The sequence below is a fragment of the Cololabis saira genome, chromosome 13, assembly GCF_033807715.1.
Source record: "Cololabis saira isolate AMF1-May2022 chromosome 13, fColSai1.1, whole genome shotgun sequence".
NCBI lineage: Eukaryota > Metazoa > Chordata > Actinopteri > Beloniformes > Belonidae > Cololabis > Cololabis saira.
Genome location: NC_084599.1, coordinates 7,912,984 through 7,930,844, shown reverse-complemented (window position 1 = coordinate 7,930,844; position 17,861 = coordinate 7,912,984). Strand labels below are relative to the sequence as shown.

At 43.6% G+C, this 17,861-nt stretch overlaps 1 protein-coding gene across 1 annotated transcript in view; it reads right to left on the bottom strand.

Annotated features, from left to right (window-relative positions):
• Window positions 1–227: 227 nt before the first annotated feature.
• LOC133457691 (uncharacterized) overlaps window positions 228–17,861 on the bottom strand; it is a 102,530-nt gene continuing 84,896 nt past the window's right edge. The window contains exons 4-5 of the mRNA XM_061737000.1: window positions 12,296–12,501; window positions 228–2,223 (exon numbers count right to left, since the gene is read on the bottom strand). Of these exons, the coding sequence (XP_061592984.1) occupies window positions 2,028–2,223; window positions 12,296–12,501 (402 nt within the window). The 3' untranslated portion in view covers window positions 228–2,027. The remainder of the gene's footprint in view (window positions 2,224–12,295; window positions 12,502–17,861) is intronic.

The window sequence follows — 17,861 nt, the reverse complement described above, 5'->3', positions numbered from 1 at the left end:
GAGGCGGAAATGGAGAGGGACCAATACATGTCCAAAGTTTAGAGCAAAAATGAGAAGGATTTCTTTATATGTGACACCAGACACAAATAATATAATACATAGTATTATTGACTGTATAAAAGCAGATATGAAAAAAATTCAGTGTTAACAAAAGAGACATGGAACTTTTTTTTTTCTATTTACAAAAGTCTTTTTTTATTTAAAAAACATAAAACAAAAATGTACTCTATCATTACATGACAGTTGTTTAATACTGCTTTATACTGATTCACAGTGACAGCATTGGCCTGTTTTATGGACAGGACTGTTTCCTATGCAGTAGTTTACAGAGGATACATGCTTTGCAGACTAAAAGGAAAAGTTATATCAGGACGACTGTTGCTCTGGAGAGAGTTGTCAGGACCACCCACATCTTCCTGATCTGGATGTGCCACACTGTACCATGACCAGTCTGTGAGCAATAAATAGATGAGTTGTCCTTACCTAGCGCGTAACTTGTAGTACTACGATTTATGCATGTATTTCTAGACAAATTATTTCATCAACGTATTACAGCAAATGTCTGTTAAAAGACTCCCTTGACGTTCGTCTCCTATAAGGTGCTTTCATCTGGGATAGTCGGAGCCATCACCGTGATGCATAAATTACAACAAACATCAGTGTAAAATACTAGAATAATCATCAAACATGTGGAAGAAAAGTCCTTTAAACATGTCTCATTTACTGTTGTACACGAGTCAATAAAAATCTGATAAAAAAACACATCAATAAGAAAAAAAGAGTCCTGAATGCAACATTTTCTATCGGCTCTAAATGTAACATTAAGACCGAAGTCTGAAAGGGATCCAAAAGTGCAGAAGAAGCTATGCAGCAGATTTGTGAGCATTTTTCTTATTACAATACTCTGTACACGTTTGAGATGCATGCTGCTTTAAGTGCGTCATGAACTTGGAAGTCGTAACCCATAATCATGTCTTTTTTTTTTCCATTTGCACATCCACAACTACTTTCAGGTTATCTTTGCTTTTTTGTGATCACAAAGGTTTATCTGCCAGACACAAACCAATTATTAATCAAAAAGTACTTTATCTAATGTTTTATTAGATCATAGAATATAACAAAATATATTTATTTCTTATTCTGCACTTCTGGGGAATGATGTAAAACTGAGTCATTGACGGTGAAATATAAGGTTCTGTTTCATATTTATGTCTTCCTTTAAATATAAAACAGGAATTAAAATGTGCGTGAATGTATAATAAATTGACATGATGTTGGTCTTTGATAATAGATATTGACTAACAGAATCTTGTTGTTTTAATTATTATCATAACTATTGTTGTTGTCTCTGGACATTTGTGAGAATGTGTAGCTCCTACATTTAACAGACAAATATGCAGCAGCTGTAAATTCAAAGCCGTTACACATGAAAGTAACCTGTAGTCAATGTGATAGTAATACAACATGAGGGCTACTTGTTTTTTATCTGTTTGATAATGGTTTATGTTTGCACAGCTCGTGTCTCTCTGGGAAGCTTTCCTTTCATTTCTGAAGCAGCAGCGGGACAGACGCTGCTCTCGCCCCCGTCCTCATCACCACTTCACGGGCTATTCAATTAGCAGAAAAAGCATGGGAGATGGAGCCATAATGGAGCTGATGAGATGCACAAGGACAGGTGACACTAATCAGAGCGGCGCCCCATTGTCTCTGTGTGGGCATCATTAGGGGAAGAGAGTGATTTCAGCTTTTTTTTTCCTCTCTGAGGCTTAACACACTCATGCAAGCTGCATGCATTCTCCTTTTTATCATTAATTTGCAACTCATCATGCACTCACTGAACAAAGTAGGAGTGTGAGGTTTAATATAGAGGAAAACAAGGATGTTTCACACCTAAAAGAAATAGGTTTGAAAGCATAATATCATAAATGCCACTCTGATATACTGATGCAACACCTTGAATGGCTTTTAGACGCATCTAATACCCTAAAGATTTACTCTCACGCTGACTCCTGTAAACTTGTTTACTTTCAGTAAAGGCTGAGACATCTGTGCTTCATCACGTCCACGTTCTTTTCGTCTTGCCTGGTGGAAGCTGGTGATAAAGTCTGAGCAGCTGCAGGCGAGGGCTGTCCAGACCAGTGCGGTGGTTTGTTTCTGGGCTGGACGGTGAAGGAACTCTGCTCGGCCCGTCTGTAGCGAGCGCTGAGGTAACTCAACAGACACCTGAGAAAACACGGACAAACGTTAGGGGAGGATTCAACTTCTACAGGATCCATTAACATATTTCTGTCTTCAAAGTCTAATTAGCTGAGTTCACAATAATTCCAAATAACTATATTAGTATAATAACATAATCCCTAATCTTATTACCAAGTCCCTACCCTCCCATTAACGGAGTCTTTAGTGTGTGGGAGACTTCTTCTTAATCCAGCGTGATTCTCATCCTGACTTGATGCGACCATACAGGCCTGTCAAACCTTGTCTCTCAAAAACATTCAAGAAAACTGATGCAGTCTTGTTGATGACGCTGCACGAGAAGCCGCTGCTCAAGCGCTGCCCAAACAGTTCAAACTGCCACAGGCCCAAACCCTGCAAGACCCATTAACTTCAACCTTTGAGACTCTTTTTTGCGTGCGTGTGTTAAAGATTACGTGGCTCTTGTGGCCTTTATTTGAAAAAGGCTAGACAATAGACTTGGGGCAGCAAGAAAAGGGAAGACACGCAGGTTTCTGGCCGGGATTTGAACCTGCAGTGCCTGCACCAGGGCGATGGCCACTGTAAACTGTCCACTTGCTCAACCAACAGAGCTATCCGACCCCCCCCAAACCTTTGAGACTCATAAAGCCATTTATAGACACGGGATACATGGGCTTAATGGCATCATTAATCCGTTAATGTTCGTCATTCAGATGGCATTGTGTGCACGATATTTGCCATATGCTCCGGCTTATATACTAAAGTAAGTGAGTGATATTTATAAAAATCCTTTTAGACTCTTCATGTAAACTAATTGAATGGTGTTAAATATCTTATTACCTTAAATGAAATACAGAAACAGCATAGACGTTATCATCTCATGTGTTACTTCACGGAAGAACAACGTTTCCACCGCCAGAGTCCCATGAGTTACCACATAAAAGTTTTACAGTCTTCACAGTTATCATTTTCTCAGAAAAGACACATTTTAACAATACATTTATTCATATGAAGCTAACAAGTTTGCTGCATCATAATGATTGAAATGACACTGAATGGGAACAGTGGAAAGTACTCTGTACTGTTCCGGTGCTTGAATGGGTTTTATCCGGGTACTCCTGGTAATCCGGGTACTCTGGCTCCTCCCACAGTACAAAAACATCTATATGAGGTTGTTGGAAAGTTCGTAGTTGTCTGTAAGTGTGAGTGCGAGTGTATATAGTTGTTTATGTGGCCCTGCGATAGACCGGCGACCTGTCCAGGGTGAACCCCTGCCTTTCGCCTGTAATGAGCTGGGATAGGCTCCAGCAGACCCCCGTGACTCTGTACGGGCTTTAGCAGGTGTAGAAAATGGATGGATGACTGGATGTCTCCTCAAATACAGCTCAGAGAGGATTTGCATTCTCCTTTTAGGCTGCATGATGTAAAAATGGTCAAACTAATCTGGAACAGTTTCAATGTGTATAGGGCAAGATACTTGTGTAGCAGGGCGAGTGCTACGGGGGCCCGACCGACAGGATAGAGAGGACACGGAGTTTCAGTGCTGCACTCTTTATTTACCAGAACACACCGCCACACGTGCACAAGCACCTTCTCAGCAGACGAGACCTCTTGCTGCTGTGCAGCCATGCCTTATGAAGGCAGGCAGGGTGGAGAGGTTGATTGGGCACACCTGTGCCCTAATCAACCTGAGTGGCTGCAGCTCCTCCACCCTGCCACAACTTGTGATCTCTGATCCCTCACATCGTCAAAATCTATCATTCCTCAATAGCAGACGTACAACACAGGAAAATTATTATGTTGGGAAACCTTCAGCTAGGTTAACGGATTCCACTTCAAACTTTTTCCGTGCAAAAGAGGAAGCCCCATGTTAAACTTGTCCAGGGGCTATATCAGTGTTTTTGGGGCTTGGAGGCATCAGGAATGGGCCATCACATAGTGGAAATATCCACTGCGGCTTGACAAATTCGTATGTCAAATATTTTTTGTAATAAATGGATGCTGAGTGAAACCAAGTCCCAAGGCCAAGGTGTGGGATGGCATGGTGCGGCATCAGCAGCAAAAAGCATTGACACTTCCATGACGGTAACGTCACGCAGAAAAAGAGGCCGATAAAGCAACACATGCTGTTTTTAAGATTACATCTTTTTAGAGGTGTCCAGGGATTTTTCAACAAGACTTTATGAGTGAATATCCTCCACACACACTACAAAGGCTTGGCTTAAGAACAGGAAAGTACTGGCTTGCCTGCAGTCCTGACTTGTCCTCCATGGAGAACGAGTGGAGGATGTTGACATGAACAACGCAATGATTACCTTAAAGAGGACCTATTATGGCATGTAATACCTATTTTAAAAAGGCCTTGAATGTCTTAAAAACAAGCTTTTGATTGTTTTTGCTAAATAAATTACAAATTCAGCCTCTGAGCCATGTCTTTATCTTCCCATTCTCTAACCTCATTATCTATAAGGGATTCTGAGTGGGCGGGGCTATGATAATGAGGCTCTGTGCTGATTGGCTGCCTGAATGACAAATGGCAGAAGCTCCGGCCGGCGGACTTAATTGTGGGCGTGGTTTCACACATCGGAGACCAGCCTATGTAAATTGCATTTTGGTTACGTAAAGACGGGAGCAGAATCTGAACGGCTCGTAGATCCACATCACACTGGACGGCTCATCCGGGCGGCTGTACAGACACTGCAGAATTTGGTTGCTTTGCTCCTTCTCTGCGTTGGCAGGCTGAGGGGAGACTACTTTATATATGTTAAAGACAGAGAAAACGTGTTTTTCATAATTAGGTTTAGCTTTAAGATGTGTTTGCAGGAACAATGTGGCAGAAGAGCAACTGAAATTCTTCAATGATTTGCGTCTTAAATAACTAAATGCTTTTAAAGTTTTGCAAGATGGAATGTTAATGTTGCACCCCCCCATACCGGCCTGAAATGCAAAAAGGGATATATAATGATGAATGAAAATGAAGTTGAAGTAAGACAAAAACAAATAAATGATAAACATTCATACCATCTAAAAAGAAATAAAGTTAAAAATCAACATTTTCTAGTCTCATAACCCATGTCTATTAAATTGTAAGACAGCAATGCCTTGCGTTTAATGTAGGGCAGTGCCAATGATAAGAACCGTGAACAGGAAGATGTGTGAGGCCTAACGTATAGTGTATCTGATCCTCCTTTCAAGCCTTTGTGACCAAATCAACAGTATTTGGTTATCATCATGTGGCGAGACGCTGAACAGCAACATTTGGACACACAGCGACATGTTGCATGAGCGCAACATCACGTAGGGAGACAGTAATACTTTGGGTGGAAATGTCATTACACAGCAATATACGTTGAAGCAGAGCAGACGTACAGCAGCTGGATGCAGCAATATGTTGGCGGTCCATCTCATCATCGTGTCATGAGGTATAAGGTGTCTCTAAATAAATGAGTGAGGGAAATAAAGATACATTCAATCAGTGAGAAACAGTCTGGGACTAGTTTTAGGATGTCTGTGCGGGTCCTGGTTGAGGTGACACTGACTGTGGTCGGACTGCAACTCGGAGGTTAGCAGCACTGTATCAGTGCAAGGCGTGAGCGGTGTTATAATTATAACATTAAAAGCTCAGCGTACGAGAAGCCAAGCTAACACACAGGGGTTTTGACAATAACATCCGTCTGCATTGAGTCCTGTTGACAGCTCAATAACCAAGCACATCTGCTTAGTTTAAAAAAAAAAGGAAAAAAATCCCTCTGGAGAAGACATTTTTATCATCCGATCCACTCTATCACCATTTCATGTGCAAGCCAATATATGACGACTGCCCAATTATTGGGTAAACCACGCATACCTGGTATATGACAAAAATAAACCCCCTAAAAACAGCCTACCCTGGGAAAGAGAAACAGCACCTATAACGTCTGTTTTAGTCTTGGTAGGGGACTAAAGTGCTTTGTGAGATTCATGCCTGTGCATGCTAACTATCTGAGCAATCACCTCATCCTCTATAGGTTCTCGTGACCGTAGAGGCTAATTGTGAAAGCTTGACTCCTGGGAGGTTAAATAGCCGCACATTGTGTCCTTTCCAGCAATCAGCAGCCACTTAATACCAAGACATACACCTTTCAGTGCTGCCTGGCACACTGATATAAGGTCAGAGAAATCAACACTCATTATTTCCACCAGGACTTTTCCAACCAGAAGAATTAATAATACATTTTAATTCAACAATTGAGGAACAAAATGGTACAATGACCAGGAGGAAAGAAAGAAAAAAATCTCTCCAAGTAGATTGACTGCATGGATAACCTCAGCCCACATAGTAATTGGCTGCCGAGGCAAATCAATGGCTCACATCAGAATTGAAGCGTTCTGCTTGTTTACTACATCTATCATTTGTTCTTATCAAGTGTGATCAGAGCAATTTCCCTCCCTTAATATAGGTTTGATGGCACAAAGAAAAGCTCAATTCTCAGAGAACTGGAAAACACATTTCTTGTGCTTTGTGGTAACTAAACTGTCAACAGATAAGAGAGTCCACAGTATCAGCTTATGGGTAATTCATCTTACAATTGTGCTGTTGTGTTTTCCTTTGAAATGGCTGGAAATATGGTTTGAAGCCTTTGCTGAAATGTCACCGCAAATGCTTCAAGCCAAAGTTCACACAAAGAAGAATGCAAAGCAGAATGCAAAAGTGTTTGCTCTCCATCCCCAAATCCTTTTAGCTGACTGTATCTGTAACTGCCACTTAAAAAAAAGGCCCATTTGTACACTTCTGTGTCTACGTACAGAAGGGCGGCTTGTCCTCGGGCAGCTCTGCAAACTGCTGTAGACAGTAGCGTGAGGTGAGAGAGCAGTGTAGGCCACTTTGTATCATGTCAGCACTCGTGGTTAGACGCCATCTCCACAGTGTCCCTTGTCACCAATCACATCCTTTTAAACCACCCAGGGAGCTCAACACCCCCCCCCCCCCCTCTTCACACACACACACATACACATACATCCTCCTTATCTGTCAATGCTGCTTAAATAATGTAATTAATGACTTAATTAACATTTCCATAATCTATTTTAATAAATCTAACACGGCATAATGAGAGTTTCTAACCTCCAGGCAGTGGCATATAAAAATTCACAGTGCAGAGCTGCGCGGTCAGGGCACTGTCTCCGCGCCGCAAACTCTCACTATGACAGTAAGAAAAGGAGAGGGCGCATATTGTGTGACAGCCTTCTGAAAGGCAGTTCAAGCCTGACAAATGTAATGTGACTTTGTGAATGTGTCCAGTAACAAACCTGCAGCAGCGGCAGCAGGACAAACCAAAGATTACTGTGGACGGTCAGAATGGGAGGAAGGAAGGAAGCCCGGCGGACGAAGACAGGACGAGGGCTTTATTTTGTTAGGAGCAGAGTTTACCAGCCACCTGTCAGCCGGAGGAAATTATACATTCTGGAATTTAGTGAAAAAGTGTGTTTTATGTTTGAATAATCCCATATTTGAAAAAAACAAACAAACAGGAAGCTAGTTTCCGTGTACTGCCCACTTTGCTTCCCGTGCCATGGAGTGTACAGTATGTACTTGCTGTGGCACAAGTCCTCAGCGTGACTGGCATCTACTAGAGTGAACGGTCACCTGAGTTTTTGTAGATATGGTCATGCACAGTACTGGAGTTGAGGGGGGATGAGGGGGGATGGCATCCCCCCCTGAAATAAAATGGTCCAAATCATCCCCCCTGTAAAACTGCCATCCCTCCTTTCCATCCCTTATGTCATTTCATCAATGAATGTGGTTTTACTGCTATTTCAACATTTTGAGTCATCACCAGAAAAATAACACCAGAAAAATAACTTTTTGACAATTTTCACCTGTTTCAAGTAAATTTTCACTTGAAATAAGTAGGAAAATCTGCCAGTGGGACAAGATTTATCTTCTTATTACAAGCAAAAAAATCTTGTTCCACTGGCAGATTTTTCTACTTATTTCAAGTGAAAATCTACTTGAAACAGGTGAAAATTGTTGTTTTTTCCAGTGATGAGTCTTGTTTTAAGTGTTTAAGTGATTTTTTTTACTAAAATGAGACATTTTAACTAGAAATAAGACAAATATTCTTGTTAAGATTTTGAGTTTTTGCAGTGATCCATTTTACTTATCCTGTGAAGGACAGAGTCATATTGATAAGTTCAGAAAAGTGTTTTTTATTGTTGTGTTTTGATGTATTTGATGTAAGCCCAGTGGATATTTAAAGCTTACAGAAGGCTGCATTTAACTGCTGCTATAAGTAATAATAATAATAAGTGCTATTATTTGTGATATATTATATTATTTGTAATCAGCACAAATTATCCGTCCCCATATGATAAAATCCACCAACCCCCCTGATTTTTTTTTACAACTCGAGTACTGGTCATGCACAACAGGTAAAAGCAGCTTAGAGAGCGGTACATGTCCCCCCCTTCCAGTTTAAATGAGGATGAGCGTGCAGGGCTGTCCCTGACCAAAATGGGGCCCTAAGCGGAAAAATTTCTTCGGGCCCCCCCCCCCCAGGTACAAAACGACAGTATAATGAAATGCCATTGAACTTGACAACCTTTATTAGTAAGAACAAAGAACAAAATTATAAACCTAAATTCACACTGAATTAAATAAATAAATAAAATAAATAAAGCGGACTCACAAAGAGTGAGTAAAATGTAAAAGTAACTTCAAAGTAAATGAACAGGCAGGAAAAATAACTTAACACTGAATAAAATAAATAAATCTGAGTCACAAAGAACAATTAAATATTAACAGTAACTTCAACTTGTGTCTACAAAAAACTAACAGTGGTAAGGGCCGCTGGAAAATTACTTTCATCTCCAGACCACAGTCCACATCTACTGGAGGCTAGCAGCATCTCTCCTCCTACCTGCAGCAGCAGCAGTGCTGAGCATGGAGGATTAGTGCTTGCTTATGCCACAAAGTTTTACATTTTTACTAGTGCTGGAGCACTAACTTCGAATACCCACCTTCGAGCAGGGACGGACTGGGACTAAAAAACGGCCCTGGACTTTGACTAGGCCCGGCCCAAAGCAATCAGCGCGTGGAAACTCAACAACAATAACGCCTGGCATGAGTGTCACAATACTTAATTGTGGCTCATGGTACTATACCATCCAAATTATAGCAATAGCACTGATTTGACTAGATGTTGTGTTAAGAGCATAGTATTCTAGTTTAACTTGAATACTCTCACATAGAAATTAAGGTCTCACTGCAGTCCCTCTGGTTGAACCAATACAAAATAGGTATCTGAAATACACAACACTGTATGAGTTATGATAAATCACCATGTAATGAGGGTGTAAATATACAGTTTAACTTGAATACTCACATAGAAATGAAAGTTGAATGTTAACCTAAAAAAACAAACCAGCAATGCCATTTTTCTCAATGTTTAGGGATAAGGAGTTTCTTCAACAGGTCACTTTTTTCTGCAACTCTGTCATTGTCAATAAAATAGAATAGAATAGAATAGAATAGTAGACTTTATTAATCTCCCAGAGATTAATAATCAAGGGACATGAGGATGAGAATGCTTCCAGGTGTTCTTGTGACTGTGTGCTCCCCCCTCACAAAAGAAAAACAGAGAAACATATTTTCTCATGAACAAATTTAATTGTCTGAAAGATGGTTCAAATGTTATTTCATTGCCCAAAAAAATATGTTATTTTGTTACTTGGAAAATTTTAAATATGTTTTGCTGGTGAGAAAATATGTTTCTCTATTTTTCTTATTTTTGTGAGGGGGGATATATATTGTTTTTCGGCACTACCTTGTTCTCTATAGCTGATACAACATGAATTACTCCTATGTGGGATCAATAAAGTTCTTATTTTTGCCATCTGAGAAAATTAAATGTATTATATTTGGTGCCTAACTGTTTCCAACAATCTTTTTTATGTGGGAAGTCAGGATGACATTCCCTTCATCCAAATGCACTTTTGTTCTTATTCTACCAAAGTCCATGTTGTGCACCTTTTTGATCGATTTCTTTTTATGTTTTGAAGATAATTTTAAAAATAAAACCGGGTTAAACTTTAGCCAAAACGAGGCGTAGTTAAATAGAAAAACACAAAAAAACTCCCACAGGGAACTCAGAACTTCTTCACAAATAACTTAAAAATCACAGAGAGAAAAAAAAAACACCAGCAAACTAACAAACAAAGCAACAAAGCTCAGAGTTAACAAAACGAACCAGCAATGACTCGCAGCCGCTCCTTAACTTCTCCTCCTGATTGAGCTGACGCTCTGCAGGTGGTTTAAGGATGATTTATGGTTCCGCGTTAAATCCACGCAGAGCCTACGGCGTAGGTCCGCGGAGACGCGCGCCGTATGTTTGCGTCGCCGCGTAACCTACGGCGTACGCTCTGCGTCGATTTAACGCGGAACCATAAATCAGGCTTCACAGCGCGACTGTCCCCCGCGCACCACGGCTGTGCATATGCGCATCCTTTGCGCAAAACGGGGCCCCTATCGGATCGCGGGGCCCTACGCACTGTGCGTGATCTGCGTATAGGCAGAGGCGGCCCTGTGAGCGTGAATGACCACGAGACCCCACTGCAGATCCAGCATGGGGCAAGCAATAAAAGGTCATTCTGAGCTGCTTGTCTCGTACTTGTTCAGAAGACTTATAGGCAAAGTGATCAGTAAAAGATGGGAACAGAGAAGTGGAGACGTGAGTGTCTATGTGTGTATGTGTATGTGTATGTGTGTGTGTGTGTGTGTGTGTGTATGTGTGTGTGTGTGGGGTGGGGGTTGGGGGTCGCTCCTTGGAAGGGCTTCTGCCCCTGGGGCTGAAGTTTGATGGAGATGCACGCTGACAGGGGGCAGCAGGATGCTGGCACATCCCAGGCAGCACTAGCACCATGGGGCATGGTTTTGTAAAGCCCACCAAACCTAATAAGGGCCCCCACCACCCTCCCGGTCGTACCAGTAATAACGCAGGCATCAGCCAGCACAGAACCTTACGTCGAGCCATTTATGTGAACGTACGACCAGTCCGAGGGGCCGGCCAGGGCCGACTCCTGCAAAGGTGACAGCATTTTTTCACCAAAGCATATTTGATCCTCTTCTAATCCCACTGAGTAAAAATACCTGTAGGGAATTCAGCCCATGTGAGGCTGTCGAACGTGCTGTAAACAAACCAATTTCCTGTCATAAAATCACAGCTCATTACTAGCGTGGACAAGGGCTTCAACAACATAATGATGCAGAAGCACAGCACTGCCACCACATTTATTAATTACCAGTTGGCTTGCTGCATGCCTTGCAAAGCAAAGGCAGCTAATGGGGAAAAAAGTCATGGGCCTTGCTGAGTTAATTACAAACAGCCTCTCATCCTCTAGTTAAGACAAATACTGGAGGAAGGACACGTAGAAGACGATCTTTAATTTGGCTACTGGCACACAGAGCAGTTCAGAGCATTGAAGGGTTATGTCTGCCCTTACAATCGTCTTTGACTGAGATTCTGTTTGCTTCTTCTTCCTCTTCTTTTTTCTTGGTAATTCTCAGTAATCCAGTTTGTAATTTTTGATGTGAAGCTTAACTAAACAACTGCTTGAGGCCATTCCTGATTATATAAACTGCATTTGTAATCTGATTACAGCGTCCGCCACATTCGGCTCTCTAATCAGAGAGTAGATATTGTTTATGCCAGCATCCTAATGCGTTTATTTAGAAGATGCGTGCTAATAAAAACACACTGTTCATTTACTAATGGTTCACAGTGTCACGGGCACCTTTCCAATTAGCAATATCAAAATGGGAAAAAGAGTGAAAACAAGAGAGGTGGGGTGTGCTGGGGTCAGGCTGCAACATGTTTCCATGGCTGCTTGGGTGACACGGGCGCCGTACCTAAACTTACATGAAAACCAAATGTTACTGGGATTCATTATGTACTTGGCAGAGCAGATTGGAGCCAGCAAGAGGAGTCTGTTATCATCACTTTAATCTTTACTCCCTCTGAACATGTTCTGCCTGTTCAGGCCGAGGCGGCTTTGTCATTAGAAAAGTAACAATGAAAGAAACACAGGTTTATGAATGTAGATTATATCGAGAAATACTTACTTGAGGAGCAGGAGCTCTGTCAGTAAACCGAAAGACACTGCTGCCACTTTGAATGTGACGGGAGGAGGAGGGTTGGTGAAGGCCGTCATCATGCAGTGGACGACGTAGGACACGAGTCCCAGTGAAACGATGGCGGTGATCAGCACGAGCCACGTCTGCCACTGGATGCTCACCGACCGCCACGGGGAACTCCGCTGGAGTTCATACTGGAAAAGAGAGAGGGAGGTATAACGATCAAACCAATATCCCTGCATATATGTGGACATAGTTGTGTTAGTATTTAGGCAAGGCAAGGCAGGTTTATTTATATAGCACAATTCAACACAAGGTAATTCAAAGTGCTTTACATCAACATTAAAAGCAGCAAGACACAATTAAACAGTAAATAACAAATAAAATGAAATAAAATCATAAGAAAAGAGGTAAAATAATAAAAAGCACAAGTTGTTAAAAAGTAAGGGCAGTAGAGTACAGCAGGTACATCACATTCTTACAATGTCAAGAATTACTTTTCTATACGGTCAAAACGTACAAAGACCGAGCCAAATACAGTATTACAAAAGTAATCTGTAACAATTCGTACGGTGAATTAAACCAATTTGACAATTATATGCCACAATGCCTGTTTCCATTTAGTTGTTTTCTTAATTTATTTAAAGTAGCTTGAGGCTCCTTTTAAGAAATAAGACTCTCTAGCGCCACCCTTCACCACGACGGCTGTTGGGGGTACTGCAGCCAACAGTGAAGCCGGCACGGGAGAACGGGGAGAACGTGCATGCAGCGTCATGTGACGTCACATCCGCAGGACAGCGCGGGAAATTCGGGGCCGAATTGCAGCACATTTTGCAGCACACAGCCTGTTCAAGGCAACGGAGAGATACATTAGAGGGCTCATTCTTTTGGGTTTGGAACGCTTCATCTGACATTATTACTAGAAAACTTAAAACGTATACGAATTTTTTTCATAAATCTTGCCACAATCCGGCCTCAAGCTCCTTTAAATAGAATGATAAGAAAAGAGGTAAAATAATAAAAAGCACAAGTTGTTAAAAAGTAAGGGTAGTAGAGTACAGCAGATACATCTCATTCTTACAATGGCAAGAATTACATTTCTATACGGTCAAAACGTACAAAAACCAGGTCAAATACAGTATTACAAAAGTAATCCGTAACAATTCGTACGGTGAATTAAACCATGTGGCAGAGTGGAGTAGCTGCAGCCACTCAGGTGGATGGGAAACAGGTGTGTCCCATCAGCCTCTCCACTCTGCCAGCCTTGATAAGGACTGGGAGACTGCAGCTGGGGAGGTGAGAGACTCAGAATGAAGAAGCTGCTGTGTGAGGTGCTTGTGCACTGGGTGATCTGCTGGTAATAAAGAAGGGTCTGCACGAAACTCCGTGTCCTCTCCATCCTTCGGTTGGGCCCCCGTAGCATCCACCTTGCTACATCTGGCGCCCAACGTGGGGCCCGAAGAATGGACGAGAGAGGCACGGAGCGGGCCCTGGACATGCTCGCCCGGGCCATGGCGGGCATGGCGGCCGCCTTCCGGGACCAGGGCGAGCGGCAGCTGGCCGCCATAGAAGCCCTAGTGGCCGCGGGGCGACCCACCGCCCCTGCACCCTGTCTGAGGGCAGCAACGCGGGAGGAGCTGGCGGCGCCGCAGCCGAGAGGCCGGGAGGCAGAAGCTGCGGGCCGCCAAGCGACGGCTCCCGAGGCGGCGGGACCCGCGGAGCGACCCATCCCTGCACCCCGTCTGAGGTTCGCCGCGGCAGCGCTGGTGGCGCCGCAGCTGAGAGGCCGTGAGGCAGAAGCTGCGGGCCGCCAGGCGACGGCTCCGGGGATGGAGTCAGCGGCGGAGACGGAGGGGGAGACGGAGGCGGAGTTGGCTGGGGAGGCGGCTGCGGAGGCGCAGCCGCCATCAGCGACGGCGGGGACGGAGGCGGACCACCAGCCAGAGCAGGGCTGCGTTGCGGAGGAGGAGGAGGCGGTCCCGGAGGCGGACCGGCAGCTGGCGCAGGACTACGCCCCGGAGGAGGCGGTCCGGGGCGCACCGTGTGGCCCAAGGCCACCACGGGCCCGGCCAGGAGAGCGTCGTCCACGGCGACCGGGCCGACGCCGGGGTCGCCCCCCCCGACCGTTGCGCTGGTCGGGCCGACGCCGGGGGCGACCACCCCGACCAGGAAGCCCGGAGGGTTCCTTTCCCGCTCCGAGGGGGCGGGGGGGGGGGAGTGTGCTCGGCCGGACGGACCCCGGCTCGAGTTTGTCGTTGGGGGTGTGTGGCAGAGTGGAGTAGCTGCAGCCACTCAGGTGGATGGGAAACAGGTGTGTCCCATCAGCCTCTCCACTCTGCCAGCCTTGATAAGGACTGGGAGACTGCAGCTGGGGAGGTGAGAGACTCAGAATGAAGAAGCTGCTGTGTGAGGTGCTTGTGCACTGGGTGATCTGCTGGTAATAAAGAAGGGTCTGCACGAAACTCCGTGTCCTCTCCATCCTTCGGTTGGGCCCCCGTAGCATCCACCTTGCTACAAACCAATTTGACAATTCTATGCCACAATGCCTGTTTCCAGGTCTTATTTCACACAACTGACAAGAATTACGTTTCTATACGGTCAAAACGTACAAAGACCGGGTCAAATACAGTATTACAAAAGTAATCTGTAACAACTCGGACAGTGAATTAAACCAATTTGACAATTCTATGCCACAATGCCTGTTTCCATTTAGTTGTTTTCTTAATTTGATTAAGTTAAATTCACCTGGGAGCTCCAACTGGTGTACACCAACACACACTGTTGCCCCTGAGAGGCTAATAATTAGCATTTCCACACCATGGACGATGTCAGGGGCTGGTTCAGTTACTGGCTCATGGAGTGTTTTGTTTTTTGGCATTCCTGGTTTCCCGTGGACGCGGCGGCTGCTCCTAATCACGACACCGCCCACCTGTAGCTTGTTCTGTGTGCCTGATAACAGCTCCTGTCTTTTCCACCTTTGAGGTACAAACCGGGCCCAGAGTTCATGCCAATGAGTTGCCTTTTCTGCTGTTTCAGGGAACAACCAGTTTTCAAGTTCACAGGACAGTCACTCCTGTGGGGTCACGCTGGGCCGTCACCACCGGAGCCATCGTACCAGGAACGTTTTATTAATCTACCAGCTAACACCCAGTACTACTACTGGTATTCACACCATCATCCTAAGTACTTTCTCCTCTGCAGGGATTGGGATCAAAGCCCCCCTGCAGGGAACTCCCTGCCAATTTGTGCAGTTTTTTTCATTTCTTTTTTTTTTTAACTTTGGGTCTTACTCAAGGTCTTCCTCCATTTTGGGTCTAGTTGAAGCAAACATTAACAGACAATGCAAAACTTTTCCAGGCAAGGAAGGTTTAACCCGGTCGACCCCCCATGACGCTCCTCCATGGCCAGACTTAAAAGTAGTTTCAATATTTGCAAGTCTGCATTAGTGTGGAATCACACTGCATTTTTAAACATCCTGCAACTGGAATCACTTTTTTTTTAACCTTTGGCTTGGTACGGGTCTGCAAAGCATTTAAGTTAAGAATAAAAGTTGTATGCGCATAAAAAGCACTTAAAGATGCATGCAATCATTAAGCCAGCATGCAAACACTGTCTAAAGTCCTCTGCAAATATGCTTCACTCTGGAGACAAACCAAACCACTTAAACAATGTTTGATTAGTGTCTGGAATTCATCTGCAGATGCACACTTGCCTTGTCCTCTTTCATGGCTGCTATTCATTAATTAGATTCTTTGTGCAACTGAGCTATCCTCGATGTTTAAGGTTACATCAGGCCCCACTAAGTGGCTGCCTGATAACAGAATGCATCCATCTTCATTACTCAGCCCTTTCTGTCTGGGCTTGCTCCTTCACAAGTGAGCTATGTCAGTAGGTTATAAAGGACTGATACATTTCAATGCACAAAGATCCTGAACTTTTGCCTCCTCTGATTTTCGTCATCCTGATGAAATGAGATGCGGGTTCCACTCATATTGTGCTCTTTAGTAGTGAGTATTCTGCAATAATTTAACACTTTATTACTGGTGTCTCGATTCCAGACTCTTTTTTTTAGATTGAACAAACTAACTTCGGTATCGCAATAATGTAATAAAGTAAACCGCTTTCTTTGTATTACTTTGTTCATTTAAAGGAGCATGAGGCAGGATTGAGGCAGGATTTATGAAAAAAATTCGTATACGTTTTAAGTTTTCTAGTAATAATGTCAGATGAAGGGTTCCAAACCAAAAAGAATGTTTCCTCTAGTGTATCTCTCCTTTGCCTTGAACAGGCTGTGTGCTGCAAAATGTGCTACAATTCTGGGCCCGAATTTCCCGCGCTGTCCTGCGGATGTGACGTAAAATGACGCTGCATGTGCGTTCTCCCCGTTCTCCCGTGCCGGCTTCACTGTTGGCTGCAGTACCCCCAACGGCCGTCGTGGTGGAGGGTGGCGCTAGAGAGTCTCATTTCTTAAAAGGAGCCTCATGCTCCTTTAAAGGAAATCAGAATGTCGTCCGAAACGAGATTTAAGTTTGAACTTTTGTTTTCTGGCTGCATCATGTACGTACGTGTGATGGTCGCAGGGACTGTTAGTGTCTCCACTGCAAAATCCTGAGTGATGATGACTGATTTCCTGTTCATGTCTGTAATTTGAAATATAACTAAAGGTGGCACTATGTCCGTTTCCTTGTCAGTTCCAAATAAACCAGTATTGTTGCATTTTTGTTTTGTATACATAGGGTTACCAACACTGATACCTGTAGTTTATCAGTTCAATACTTAGGTAGGAAGTATTACTTTAGTCCCAAAGCATAAATATTATTAGTTAATTGGTGATTTTAAAGGGTTTGCAGCGGTGGGTTTAACCTGTCCAGGGTATGTCCCACCTCTTGTCCATTCATAGGTGGGATGGACTCCATGATCCGGTGTTAAAGTGGAAGAAGAATGGAAGTGGATGTGAAGGTGTAAAGTTAGCATGTTGTGAACGGTCAGCAATATTGTGGTTTTACATTAAAACCCTGGTCCGTATAGTACTGTTTTATGTGAGGTTTTAGAAATCTAGACATACCGCTAGCAAAGTTAAATTTACTTTGCGAGATACGTCTAGCTACCATCCGTTGGAGCTCATCGAATATTCAAATCAGTGTGTGGATCTCTGGGCGAGCTTAGCGCGATGGTGACAGACTGGTGCCCTAAAATGGATGTAAACAGTGTAGATGGCGTGAGGATTAACAGGATTAACAGGCATTTAAATCGGCATAGAAAGATTCTTGCTTTGAAAATTAAACAGATGATAGCACTCATCATCCTTTGTAAGTATGTGTTTATGTTTAGCCTACTGGCTACGGCAAAGGTTTAATTTGCTCGTCTCCACAACACGCTCCCCCACTGTCTCATGTCCGTCACCTTGTTCTCTTCCCTGATTGGTCGTAGCTCCAACCAATTGCATGCAAAGGCAGTCTGATGAGCACCCTTTGGTGCAGCTCCTTGGACTCGGAGGAGGTTCGGACCGTTTTCAGACCCTACATTTTTCTAGATGTTGGTCTAATTTATCAGG